The 13,493-nt window shown below is 46.9% G+C and overlaps 3 protein-coding genes across 3 annotated transcripts; 2 read left to right on the top strand and 1 right to left on the bottom strand.

Annotated features, from left to right (window-relative positions):
* Window positions 1–39: 39 nt before the first annotated feature.
* LOC124307183 (sarcoplasmic reticulum histidine-rich calcium-binding protein-like) lies at window positions 40–1,528 on the bottom strand. Its single transcript, XM_046768623.1, has 2 exons — window positions 738–1,528; window positions 40–674 (listed from the first exon to the last, which is right to left on the bottom strand). The coding sequence occupies exons 1-2, from the start codon at window positions 1,474–1,476 to the stop codon at window positions 172–174; spliced, it is 1,242 nt and encodes a 413-aa protein (XP_046624579.1). The 5' UTR covers window positions 1,477–1,528; the 3' UTR covers window positions 40–171.
* A 687-nt stretch (window positions 1,529–2,215) lies between these two features.
* LOC124307275 (uncharacterized) lies at window positions 2,216–3,636 on the top strand. Its single transcript, XM_046768795.1, has one exon. The coding sequence runs from the start codon at window positions 2,369–2,371 to the stop codon at window positions 3,449–3,451; it is 1,083 nt and encodes a 360-aa protein (XP_046624751.1). The 5' UTR covers window positions 2,216–2,368; the 3' UTR covers window positions 3,452–3,636.
* Window positions 3,637–4,873: 1,237 nt separating this feature from the next.
* Window positions 4,874–12,304, top strand: LOC124307199 (arylalkylamine N-acetyltransferase 1-like). The gene is made up of 4 exons (XM_046768648.1): window positions 4,874–4,987; window positions 5,081–5,559; window positions 5,650–5,828; window positions 12,255–12,304. Exons 1-4 carry the CDS (start codon window positions 4,874–4,876, stop codon window positions 12,302–12,304), a joined length of 822 nt encoding a protein of 273 aa, XP_046624604.1.
* The last annotated feature ends 1,189 nt before the right edge of the window (window positions 12,305–13,493 follow it).

Genomic DNA, 13,493 nt, shown 5'->3' on the forward strand with positions numbered 1-13,493 from the left:
TCGACTGAATTTTTTTCTCGAACAAACAACGATGGGACGATAGTTTCATATGTGATTTATTCATTTCCTACGCGCACTTTATTAAAACGTAACTTGAACAACAAAACAAAACAGATTCAACCTGGCATAAAGACAGTGCATGATTCGCGTTAGTATAGCAGAGGAAGTTAATCACGAGGTGTATCTGCTGGGTTCATGATGTTCCTTTGCATAGCTATGCTTTTTGCCCGAATTGGCTGCATCCTTCGCGGCGTAATCAGCATAATTTTCATGGTAGCCCTGGTGGCCCTTGGCGTTGTTGTGACCCTGGTCCTCTTTGTAGTCGTGACCCTTGTCAAACCCGCCATCCTTCGCGGCATCATTTTGAGCATATGCAGAGTCGTGATGGCCTCCCTTCTTGAAACCGCCCTCGGTGGACACGTGGTGTTCCCCGAATGCACCCTGTTTTTCGAAGTGGCCACTTTTATGGGCGTCGTCATAAAAGTCGGTGTCCTTCTTGTACTCGTCCTTATGATAAACGTTGTGGAAGCCACTTGTCTTGTGCCCCTTCTTATGAGAGGCCTCCGTCCCGTAGCTTAAACCACCCTCACCCTTTGATCCTTCCTCGTGTCCGGCGGAGTGGCCGCTGGTGCTGCTGTGGGATTTTTTACGCCCACCGTCGGCGCTGTACTGACCTAAAATAAGTGATTTGTAAAATCTAGATACGCCAGTCGCTGATTCCACTGGGTGTCACTTACCCTTGTGATTCTCGCTCTCATGTTCACCCTTCTCGTTGTTATCAAAGTCCTGATGATTTTTGTACCCCTTCTCTCCCTTCTCTCCGTGAGTAGAATGCTTCTTTGCACTATGCTCCGCACCGCTTCCGGACTCGTAGTCAGACCCGCTGATCTTGGCTGGCTCGATGAAGCCGTGCCCGAAAAAAGGATCGTATTCCTCTTCATCGTCGTCGTCATCGTCTTCATCGTCGTGGTGATGGTCCTCATCGTTCTCATCATCATCATCCGCCTTTTCGTCATCAGCGATTTCAATCTTCCGAGGAACCTGGTCAACCTTCACAGGCACAAAGTAAGGCGCCAGCGGTTCTTTCTGCTTCGGTAACAGCGGTAGGATGTATCCAGTGGGCAAACCAAGCTTGTAGTTGTCTGGCGCGTTTTGAGCGTACTGATGCGAGGCTGGTCTAAATTTCAAGATGGTCTCTGGTGCCCTGTAAGCCACGGGAGCCGGTTCGGGTGCAGAGGCGATGTAGCTAACCACCGGGGTTGGGGCGTTGTGGAAATTTCCGGTCGCGTGGTTGTTGAAATGAACGTATGAGACGGGGGCGCCGTGCTGTTGCTGATATGAGTATCCGCTGGCTGAAGCCTCCATGTCGGCAAGATTCGTCCGCGAAACTGATACGCTCTCCAGGTTAGACGGCATCGCGGCAACGCATCCGAGGATGGCGAAGAAACACCACATCATCGTTCGGTACACCACCATTTTCACAACGAGCGCCTGCGCTGAAATACACTTATGTCCGTACAGGGTGAACTGACCACTGTTTGCCTCTGTGTCCAACTGCGAGCCTTTATATACCGGTTTTCTCATACCGTGCATGAAGTATCATTATGCCAGTATAATTTCATGGCCGCTAACAATTCAAGAACAATCTCTCGTTATTGACTATCTTTCGTACCTCCAGCTGAGCGGTGCTGGAAAGATTTTGCGTAACTCAGCGCGCCCTGACGCTAGTCGGTTGAATATCGTTTAACGCAATCGCCACCGCTTTGGCCACGGTCACTCGCTGGACGATGGAACCAATTAATTCGGCCACGCCACGAGTGCAGAGTCTTTAAATGTCGACCTGCATGCCCATCGTCGAGGGGCGATAGTCGACTGCATGGCTATTTTTCTTCGGAGATTGCTCGTCGCGGTCGGCCTTAAAGATTATTTTGAATCGGTGCGGGTTTCGGGTTTCTATTGATATTATTCATCGGCGATTATAGTATGAATATAGCATTGACGGGACGTGGTCAAGCGATTTGCGGTTTATCGTTTGCACCACCGTCCAGATCGGCTAACCTTGAGTGCGCAATACCGTTCAGCTTCGTGAAATCTGACAGTTTGTTGAAATACCTGACAAATTGTCCTTCCAAGTGCATTCTCGTCAAACACAGTAGCCAATCCGGTACGTCAGGCAGGCGATTGGCGCAAGGTATAAAAGAGACGGATCTGTATTGGGGTAACAGTTTATATTGGCGACGTTTGTCGAATAGTTTATTAATCCGATTGCGTCGATCGAATAGAAATACATTAGCCTACGTTCTGAAATACAAACGGCAAAGTAAAAAGAGGAAGTAACATACACACATACACACACAAACACACAAATATGAGTGGCTTGTGGAGAGTTTTTCTGGTGGCCTGTCTACTAGAAGCCTGTTTATCTCATCCGGCGAAGGAGCAGGCTGGCAAAATGTACGTCTCAAAGACGAAGATGTCGGATCTCGAGTCTTCAGCAAGTGGATACGTCTACAAAAACCTCCCGGCGTCGAAGTACGCCGAAATAATAAACGAGGGACTGCGAGAGTTCGAAGAAGCACCCGCTGCAGCTCCAGCGAAAAAATCAGCGAAAAAGGAGTTCGTCCTTCTCCCTTCAATTCAACTGGAGCCTGACGCAGAGATGCTGCCAGCTCATTACACGAGGGTTGAACCACCGGGGGTCGACCACATGGAGATATCGTTCCAGGACCCGGAAGCGTTGGATTCGTACAGGAGTTCGCTGATCGAGGGAACGCCGGAGGCGGACGCGGCGCCCGCCGCTTACGCGAAAACCGGGGAATTCCAGGAGGGCGCCGGGAAGCAATTCGCCGCGGAGAAGCACGTGGCCGAGGGGAAGAAGGGGGAGAAGGGCTTCAAGAAGGCAGAGGAATTCGAGGAGGCCGTCAAGGGTGAGCACGACAACGCGAATCACAAGGGGAGCTACGCCGAGGCGGCGGGCAAGAAAAAGGCCTACGATGAGACAGAGAAGCACTACGCGGGGCACAAGGATTCGGCAGAGGCGGACAAGGGCGCGAGCTACGAGCTGGAGGGCCACCACGAGAAGGGGCACAACAACGCCGGCTTCCACAACGTCTATCACAAGGACGAGTACAAGAAGGACTCGGACTTCTACGACAAGGACCACAGGGGTGGCAAGTTCAGGAAGCACGGTCACTACGGCGAGAAGCACACCTCGGCCGAGGGCGGTTTCAAGAAGGGCGGAAATCACGACTCGGGATACGCCGAGGCCGACGAAGCCAGGGAGGGTGAATTTGCCAAGGGGCACGAGCGGGAGGCAAAGAAGGGGCACGCCGCGAAGCAGGGGTACGGCGGGTTCTTTGGAAATTTCGAAGAGTTCGCTAAAAAGGGCGGCGCCGTCGAAGCGAAGAAATACGGCTTCAGCAGCGGCGACAACGCGAAGGAGTCTCGTTGATGCTAATTACCACTACAATTCGTGTACAGTAGTATTATGGTTTCTCATTAATGTACGGTAGGACCCACCAGACGATAATCGACCTGCTAAATTTGTATGTATTCAACAATGCACTTATACATTTCTACAGCATGTTCTATATCTGTTAGGTAATAAATTAATGGTTCAAATATATTTATACTTATGTACGTAATGTGTATGTGCGTAGATTTTTGCAAGATCTCTTAATTCATGTTTCCCCTCACTATCTCTCCGTTCAATCATTTTGCCAGCGTTCAACGTCGTAAGAAAGCAAATGGAAAACTTTAATTTCGTTTTACCGCGCTGATCGGATAAATTCGTAATATAACGGATATGTTACAGTGATATTTGTATTGCACGGAACTGCAGGACTGGACCACCGCGAACAATTCGGTTGAGTAACAGTTTGTAGTCGGGTTCAATACCTTTAGTGGATACCGTGCCGCCATGTAGGGGCGGTCATTTCCGTAATTTTGGTAAAAGCACCTGTTTCGGATTTGTCACAAAAGTCAGCGGCGATGATTAATGGGTATTAATAGAACCGCAGCGCCTGCTCGGTGCTACTGTAACGAATTGCAATGATTTGTAGTCAGGACCCCCCATCAAATGAGAATAAAGGCATAATTGATGAAACTATGCGGCCGGCGATAGTGATGCATGCTTGTTTCCCTCGGGGGCCGGGGGACGCGGCGTGGGGCATTCGTAGGCTGCACCCACATATGCAGATCACTGCATAGCCACACAGTTTCCGTGCATTCATCAACAATAAGCCGCACTAGATACCGCGGGGACGGAGCACTCTGAGAATGCATAAATCAGCCATTCTCCGCATTGCCATACATAACAGATAACACAACGTAACACGAGTGAATGGAGCTCCTGAATCGCCTGTTCTCACCTCCTTGGACGTCCCAGGCACACTAGCGCTTCCGACGGTTGTTTACAAATTATCGAAATACGTGATTCGAGGAATATTTGTTTTGAAGAATCTTTCTAAGAACCAGCTCGTTAGCCGTTTTTTCCATTACGCGGTGGGAAAATAACGCAGTAATAAAGACTTTCAAGTCTCACTCGTCTAGGACGGGAGTTTTCAAGCTCGTCGGGCCTACAATGGAATGATTCATGGATGCTATTGAAGTACGGCAGGCTAGTATTTGGGGATAGATTGAGATTCATGCTGCTGTAGTGATTGATCCAATTGGAAATCTGTTTTGAATAAGGACGATTTGATTAGTTTTGTATCGAATTGAACGAGACGACAGCGAAGGGTCAAAAAACAGCTGACGGTCCGGATTGATCTGGCGTTGAAGTTTCCTGAACTGCGTCAAAATTGTTAACCTAAATTTTTTTTAACCTAAATCAATCGTTGAATGCACTGGCATCAAATAAATGGCCTCGGCCATGGCGTCCAGAGTTTTAAAAAACTATTTATCGAAGGTTGTTGGACGTGGCAGTCACTGTTATCGGGCCTTGCAGTTTCACGGATCTCCTCTTAACTTGAAAAATTGCTGTCAGGTATTTGACGAGGTTTCAATTGAAACACAATCAAGTTTTGACACTTCGCCTGTAGACCAATCAAACCACTATCGATTGAACTGGTAATTTCAGCAGGCGACACACCAATATTACACAAGGCTAGCCCGCACACAGGACCACGAGGCGATAATGAATGTGATGTGTGATACTTACTTGAAGTGCGAACCTTCCATAGTGAACATCGGGCTTTCCGGGATGGAACTTCCCACCCTAAACCTCATGATTCGCAAGGGGATGAAAGAGGGCATGACCATTGTGGCAGTTCGTGGGGATGACGAGGCTGTGATCGGAGCCGCGGTAAATACCGGGTCATGTCCTTGGAATCCTGATCATCTCCTGCGGTTTGCAAAGTGTTGCCAATGCGGCCCCATTCAGGATCTTTTGACGTTCTACGCTTACGTGACAGCGACGCCACAGCTCTGGCAGAAGTACTGCATCCTCAAGATATTCGAATGCACTTACGTTACGGTCGCTAACGAGTATCAGGGCAACGGGATAGCGAAACGTTTAATTCAGGACAGCTGGTATCTTGCCAGAGACTGTGGCTACAGGTTGTTTCGCATCGACTGCACGAGCAGGTAGCGAGCTTTTCGTCCTGGACGATTCGTGGCTTTTTTTCTAAACCGGTATTCTGGTTCAAGGTACACGGCCAAGGTGGCTGATGGATTCAGGTGGGAATGCGTGTGGAGTTTACCGTTCGATGAATACAAGTGCAACGGCGAGGTAATTTTCAAGCATATTCAAGAGCCGCACGGAAAGGTCGATGTCTACGTGGACCAGGTCAGATTTTGCAAGGACTATTGCAGGCCGCATCCAACCTGTAACAAACGGAGGAAAAAAAATGATCGCGTATGGAGGTTACGATAGAGAAATGACACGTCCTGTAGTGTCCGCGAATAATTGTTTCATGTATGCTTGTGTGGTGATCAATGACGACTGGTGAAGTATGAATAATTTAATTTTAATCTTGATTATTGTTGGCTCCCATTTCGCAGTCGCGCGGTAATTATTCGCACATTTGTCAAGGCTTCAACGTCACCCGGGGCATCAGCTGTTGCGTAGTCGCAGATTTTCGGCGGTATACGTATACGTGTAGGTACGCGTATACATATAACCACGCAGCGTCCTGGGTAGTAATTAAACTTCACAACATCTCGGCTTACTTCAATCTCTGGTCGCAATTACACCGACCAGCTGTTGACTTAATAACGAACGAAATCTGTACCATGTGCCGCGATACGGCGGAGAGGAAGACCTTGCTAAGGGGCAAAAGTGGGGTGGAAAGCCGCGTGTCAGGCGGCGAGGCTTCCGGTTGAGGGCTTTCCAGTTCCGTTCATAATTCAAATGATATTTGCAAGGGGTTTCAAAGGTTCGCCTGGAAACGTTACGCAAGAATAAAACCTGGCAGATCGGACCCCTGCAGACTCGTCAAGGTGCAGAGCAAAAGAAACTTCCACCCCAGAGCTGGTGGGTCGTGCGATTGTTCGCTATGGTTGCAGAGCACCAACTTTCCGTGGTTCCACGCCCCTGAGACAAATATCTACAAGCAAAAACAATCAATTAGTGACGCATCACCATCCCACTTATCCACTTGGAATTACAGTTGACAAACTTTGAATTTTGCGATTATGATTTGGTGTTTTGGGACTGATAGTGATTATTACGCCTTGATTGTCAGGGTGTTTCGTTCCTTATACACCGTTCTCTCACCGTATTTTTCCAACAAATATACAGATAATTATACGGAGTTTGATCCCCTTTCACTAAATCATAGCTCTTTACATTGAAGTGGTCTCCGCCCTTCAGCGCGGCGGGCGAGGATTAACGAAGCAAGTACTTCTGCGGGGTCATTTGCAGCCACCGAGAATTACGTACCTACAACGTAGGTACAACGTCCACCCATACGAGCATCTCGAGTGGTAGCATTCAGCGTTGAAATAGATGGATGCAGGCTATAGCGGCACACGTTACCTGCTATGGTAGTGTTCCAACATTCCTCTGGCATCGAGGATTGTTTCCCGAATTGGAATAGTTTGAGCGGACCCGGCTCGTCGACCGACGTCAGTTTCGGACCGCAGTTCCAGTACGAATGAGCTTCTCCCCGACCGCCGTCGCCTTCACCGAAATTCATAATCGAGCCGTGATCATTTCATTGCGCGCAATTTATCCCCCTGCATGCACTCACTATTCCGTTTACTCACGGTTAATGACGTACTTTCAGGGATTAATCTTCCCGCTTAAAAGCCCCGGTGGACTTCTTTTTCATCCGTGTATGTGTGCCTGCGTGTGCGCTGTAATGAAGCACGCTTTCGAAAACAGCTTTTCAGAAATCTCCTCGAGGCGTCTGGCGCGGACAAACTCCGGCACCGCGATGTTTCTTCATACGCGGTCTAGAATTCAGGTGGTCGGTACGCATTTTTCCTCATAATTCCTAAGAAGGGGACTCGAGAAGCTGCAGTTGTACTCTCTGCCTTTGAATCAGTGATAATTCACTGATTCTCGGTTATAAGTATATACGACTGGAAAAAATCAGTCCACGTACACTGAAAATTCAGTGACTTTATACACATATAGATACACTCATTTTGTCCAGTAGTATACGTATAACTGTTTCACAATTGTAAAATAGGTTTTTCAGAATCGTTTACTATTAGAGCCTCGTAGGTCTTAGAAATAAATAAAATTAGCAGTCTTGGACCACAAAGCCCCGAACCCGGGCACTTACAGAGCTTTTACCGTATCGCAACTCCCAGCCCTGGACTACCTACAAGGGAAGCTGGCCCGCAGTGGCTGATTCGAGGATGGATGCAGCCGTTTCTGCACCGTCGAGCATTCTCTGAACGTTGTACTCATTACCAGGTCCCTTTAACCCGATGTCCCCAGGTCAATATGTAGGGCCATTGTAGCGAGGACAAGTGTGTTTATCCCTGGATCTCGGATGCACGCAGACCCGCGCAGATATTGTCTCACCAGTGCAGTACACGCCGGTCGTGTATGTAACGTTATTGATGATAGATGCCATCACGGAGTCTCTCGTTTATATGCCGTTTGTGTTGCTGCCCGAATATATTGACGCTGGTTCCGCTAATCAAAGGCCGCTAACGAGCCCTTTGATTAAAGGCCATGCCGTGAAGAATTGCCCCCGCAGGTTTCAGCGCGAATTTATCCCGAGGGGGGTCCGTGTGATCATCATTGTTTACATGCATTCGTCACGGCACATATCGAATGTGCGATTTGGGAACAACTAAGTAAACAGCGTATCCCTTGCTTATTCACGTGGTTAAATTATTTCTACCGGGGCGGAGGACGAGCACGAGGCGAGTGATAACTAATTTACTTCTGTTTGACCTTGTATGTTGTATACACTGTGCAGAGAGAGTGAGATAGAGTGAGAGAGAACGAAAAAGAAATACACCACTGGACGCCAAACAATTTGCGAGCTGTTTGTGCTTCGTGGGCACCGCACGAGGTACGCTCAATTAGGTATCTATCGCCTATCTACCCGACCAACTAAACCTGAACCTAAATTACAAAATGGCTGTGATTTGATTCGACCTTTTGTGCCTTTCCGGTGTATAATTACGCGATCGCTTTCGCCGCGCCTGTCATCGTCCACGGGACAGGATGCAGAGCACATACATATAATATAACAACCCGGATTTACTCCGTTCTACCCCGAACAAAACAAGTTAATTAACCGGGCGTTGTGAGGCGAGCTTGTGATACGTCCGCGCGAGGTTCATAATACGCCAAAGAATTAGCGAGTCATTAGCACAACTTGAACTAAGAATTTTCTCGTTAGCTGTAAAAGCTCTCCGAGAAATAACTCGATTAAAAAACTAGCCTCGGACCAGCAGCAACGACAGGCAATTAACGAAAGTGCTTCTCCAGTTTTCACGGATGCAGGCAGGAATAATTGTTGGCGAAAGAAGACTACTCGTGACTTATACGCTCCGGTGCGATGTTTTCTCCACGTGAAAATGAAAAGTAATGCCCTCGTTTCGTAATATGTAGTACCTTGACTGTAGTGTACGCATGTGTAATATCGCTTGAAAAACGTTTTCCGTGTCAAATTCTTTCCTGTTTTTTTTTCAGTTACCATTCAGCCCCGCACCGTTGTGTACACGGCGATGGAACAAGGGAGGAAGAAAAGCATTTTTCACTATTCTTTTACCTCGCATAATTTCTCGCGGAGGTGTTTACCGTTTGACGAGCGGTTTAGGGGATATAGAACGAGGGAATGCAGTTGCATATCGATTTGTTTGCCAACCTCGCTGCCAGCGGAATACTCCTACAATCTTTCTCGATTCCCCATTTTTCTTTCTCCATTCTTTTTATCACTCGAACCGTGTGAATCCTATCCAACCTCCCCGTGCAAGAATCCAGATGCTCGAGACTGCGGCACGAACTCGCAACGAGAGCGAAGGCGAATAGACGGTGCTCGGTGCTGAAGAACGATGAGCTAAGAACTGTACCTGCCTTTCATTCCTTTCACCGTTCCGTCCTATCCTATCCTACAGCTCTTCGCCTCATGTTATTTACCTATTGAAGTTTCATTCTCTCCGCGGAATGGCAACTGCATCGGGGTTTCTCTCAAGAATGCTTTGTCACTGTACTCTGCTTGTCGCACCGATTAATCTCCAGCGAACCATTCACTCAACATTTTCTTTTCGCTTCGCTTGTTTTTTTGTTAATTCATTTTCTTATACCTACTTTGTTTTTCTTTACTATGCACATAACTGTTTGCATTTTGCGTAATAGCAGGATGAAATTGTACGTCTGAGATCAGAGAAATGAAATTTTACAGACAATCTTTTTTCAACGATATTGAAAGAAATAAATCAAATAAATAAATGGTTAAAAGTGACAAAAATCGCAAGAACGGTATCGATCGTTTAAAATTTTATGCAGCCGTCGTTTCTTTTTAATCACAATTTATGGAAAATTTGACGGTGTTCGTCGGCACAGTGTCAAACTAGCTTTTCCCAGAAACACCTACGCTCAGTAACGAAAAATCATCGTTCGCACATGCGATGAATCGTGAGAAATGAATAATTATTTCTAGTATGCAGAGGGAACATGCGCTGCTCCAGCATTAATGATGCACAGCCCGTGTGCGAGGCATATCGGCTAACGAAGCTCGATCGTACAATTAAGATTGACGTTATTTGCATCGATACGCCTATTCCCGTTCCCATCGGGGCTCAAATTCGGTTAACGAAAATCGCGGGGCGACCGACTCTGCGCGGCGCGGCGCCGTGACGGTGCGACGTGACACTAGTCGTCCTCCAAATAGTTTGACAATCGAATAATTAACTACGTTATAATTGCGCCATTGCTACACTAGCGGAATCCCGACCCGTCAATTGATTATACATTCACGTCAGCTCAGATTCGTCACATGCGAAATATCCCTCCGCTCGGGTCGGGACGGCAGGCCTGACTGCCTCCAGACGTAACTCCTGAAGGACTCAGCTTCCCTCTTCAGGATTCCGTACCTTCGGGCGTCTTCCCCTTGAGTTATGTCCTCTTCGTGAACTCGATCCTCTGAGGAATTTCTATTCAATTTGATGGGGCTTCGCTAGCCACCTGCTAATTTGCCCTTCTCCATTCACCCTTCACCTTTCTCCCTTCACCCTTTCTCTTGGATTTTTTACCCGCTGTGAAGACGAGAGCGAAGATCTTTTGTTTCAGTTTCTTTTGAGATTGTCGCTTGCGTGGTTGAAAATTTCACCGCAGTTTCGTTAGGTGACTCAATAACGTTTTTTCTCCCTCGTCAATTTATAATGCATCAAAAATATTCTCGCTTCGTAATTCTCCCAGAGTATATAAAATTCAGCATGTACGCGCAATTATTCATGCCTTGATTGAAATCCTGTGGCGGTAGTTGAAAAGTAATTAACTTTTAATAGAGAAAGTTTAGTAGTTCTAGGTTACCTACTCTCTTTATTCAACGCGCACGGGCGCATGCCATTCACCCGCTCTGAACGCTTCAACGAGAATGCTCGCTCTTTGCCGAACATTCGGGAATTACTCCCTGTGTACGCGCCATCGGGTTGCAAAAAAGCTCTTATTCGTATTTCAAGCAGCTGTTTTTTCCCTAATTTTATTTATTTTATCCTCACGGACTGCGAGAGTTTGTCGCCAGTCAAACTCGCATAGAATTCTGAAGCCGGGTTGACATCGGGAAAGTTTTAGCGCGCAAGCTTCTGCACCCCCGATTCCACGAATATCGCCATGCTACGGATATGCGTCGGACCGGAAAACGGCGATAAAAAATGAGCGTAAAGATAAAGTTTTATTCCGCGTAGGAATGTCTTCCCGACGAGATCTAACTCGAAGTCCGTGACACCGGTGAATTATCACGCCACCAGACACACTCGAGAAATGCGAGGGACGTGGTATTGACGGAATTTCAATTATCCTTTATTCGAGACACTCGTAAGCTCGATATCCCGAACCACGCGACGTCGATCAGATCCGTCTTCTTCGCCTTACAGCCGCCTTTATCAAACGTTGATCGAAAAGATCTTCGCATTCTTGACTACGGTAGATCTAACGTGGTGAGAAAGCGCGGTTCTAGTTTTCGTTGGTAAAAATGACATGTTTCAGGCAGAGGGGGAAATATGGCCGGTGTTACGCGCGCTGAATTTGTCCCGTTTCGAAACAATTCGGACACCGTGAGATTCCGGTTTTATTAAATTTCGGGCAGGATATTACGGAGGCGCAATTAGTTCCAACTTATCTCCCTTTAATGCTCTTGAACCCCGGAATCCCCCGGAGGGTGCACCCCGCGTTTTCAGCATATCGATTAACACCCAATCCATAAATAGAACTACCCAACTTGGCATTTCGTACAAAATTCACGACCTGCGTTATCGACTACTCCTCAGACTTTGCCCGGTCACACCAACGAATTACTGATTTTACTTCCTCGGTGGCTCTCATTGCCGAACTGCCGTTAACGCCAAGTAGCCGACACGTCGAATAAGGCGGGTACTGATTGAAAATCGACTTTCAAGTGGAGAAAAATGGGAAAGACAGAAACAGAACCGGAAGAGAACCCTCAACGAATTAACGCTACGTGGCAGCGTATTCGTACCGGAAACTCCGTGGTTTCAAAGGACTTTTGATTGCACTCGGTATCTCGTCAATTTCAATCACCCGCGCTTGTGTCGGTCATTTATTAGATGCGTGTAATTTTCCATTCATGACGGTATAAAAGCATACAAATTTTTAATCACAGGTATTCCAATCAGATCAGTTGATATGTTGAAACGTATCGGAGGCCAGTAATGGAAAATGTTGCTTCTTTAAACTGCGGAAGATTGCTTAATAGCTATAAATGAAATTTCACTGCTTTTTGGTTTAAACATATGCACGCGCCTGTACACGTTTATTCTAAAGGATTGCCGAGTGTCGGCCAAGCAGGGATTCCCGAGAATGGCAAGAAACCGAGCCAAAGCGGATTTTGATTAAAACACTCAGACACTGGGAAAGAGTGTATAAATATCATTTGACAAATACACGTCACGATGCAGCCAACTCTCGCCCTCTCGCTCTCTTTGCTGCGAGCAAGTATTACCTACCTTCATCTGCCCGGGTGCATTTTACTCCACGCACATATTCTATTTCAAATTGTGATAATATTTACCTTTGCATTAACGGGATAGAAATATACATTTACAATTTGCTGATTATACACTGCGTTGATGGAGATTCGAGGTATAAAATGGCGAGAGAGGTTTACCTTGGTTGAAAGCAGAAAAATATAGAGCTTTTCTTTCCTATCGCGGAAGCGTATAAAATCGTGCTTTAATTATGCTGCACTGTCAACGTTGTAATTATTATTTATATGATTTCGGGTGGCGATATTTATCTGCATTTCTTGCCCAGAGACCGAGAGTTACGCGGCCCGAGTGTGCTGCTACGATGTTTCAGGGGAATGAAACGTCGAGGAAAAAGTTAATCTACTTTATTTGTTGCAGCGCGTGTCGTTGCCCTTATATATACGACTTCGGATAGAGTAATACTCGCGTTAACAGCCGTGCGAAATATATATCCGGAGAGGAGTGGAGGGAACTCTGGTAAGACGGAGCACAAATTTAGGGTCACAATTTTGCTCGTTTTCAGCGAGGATAATGCACAGGGATGAATAGCGCGGACGGAAATGGGATAAAAAAGCAGCCATATTCTAGGCTCCGAGAATTGAATATCCTCGATATTGTTTTCCGGGCTGTTCGCTCATGCAAGAGCGAAAACTTCTCAATTGAATTTCCCGGTCGTAGGCACAATGATCGTATTTATACAACGTTCACCTAACCTAGGGAGCCTCACCCCTTGAGTAACGAGTCTAGAGAGCTGGGCTAGACCGTCTCACCCCACAATTTCCCTTTTTTTTTTTTTTGCAGTTTTGCTTTCCTTCGCCACGCAGCGTGCCCGAGGAGATATCAAAATAATTGAAAAAGTTTAAATAGACTTCAAT

The sequence above is a fragment of the Neodiprion virginianus genome, chromosome 6, assembly GCF_021901495.1.
Source record: "Neodiprion virginianus isolate iyNeoVirg1 chromosome 6, iyNeoVirg1.1, whole genome shotgun sequence".
Classification (NCBI taxonomy): Eukaryota; Metazoa; Arthropoda; class Insecta; order Hymenoptera; family Diprionidae; genus Neodiprion; species Neodiprion virginianus.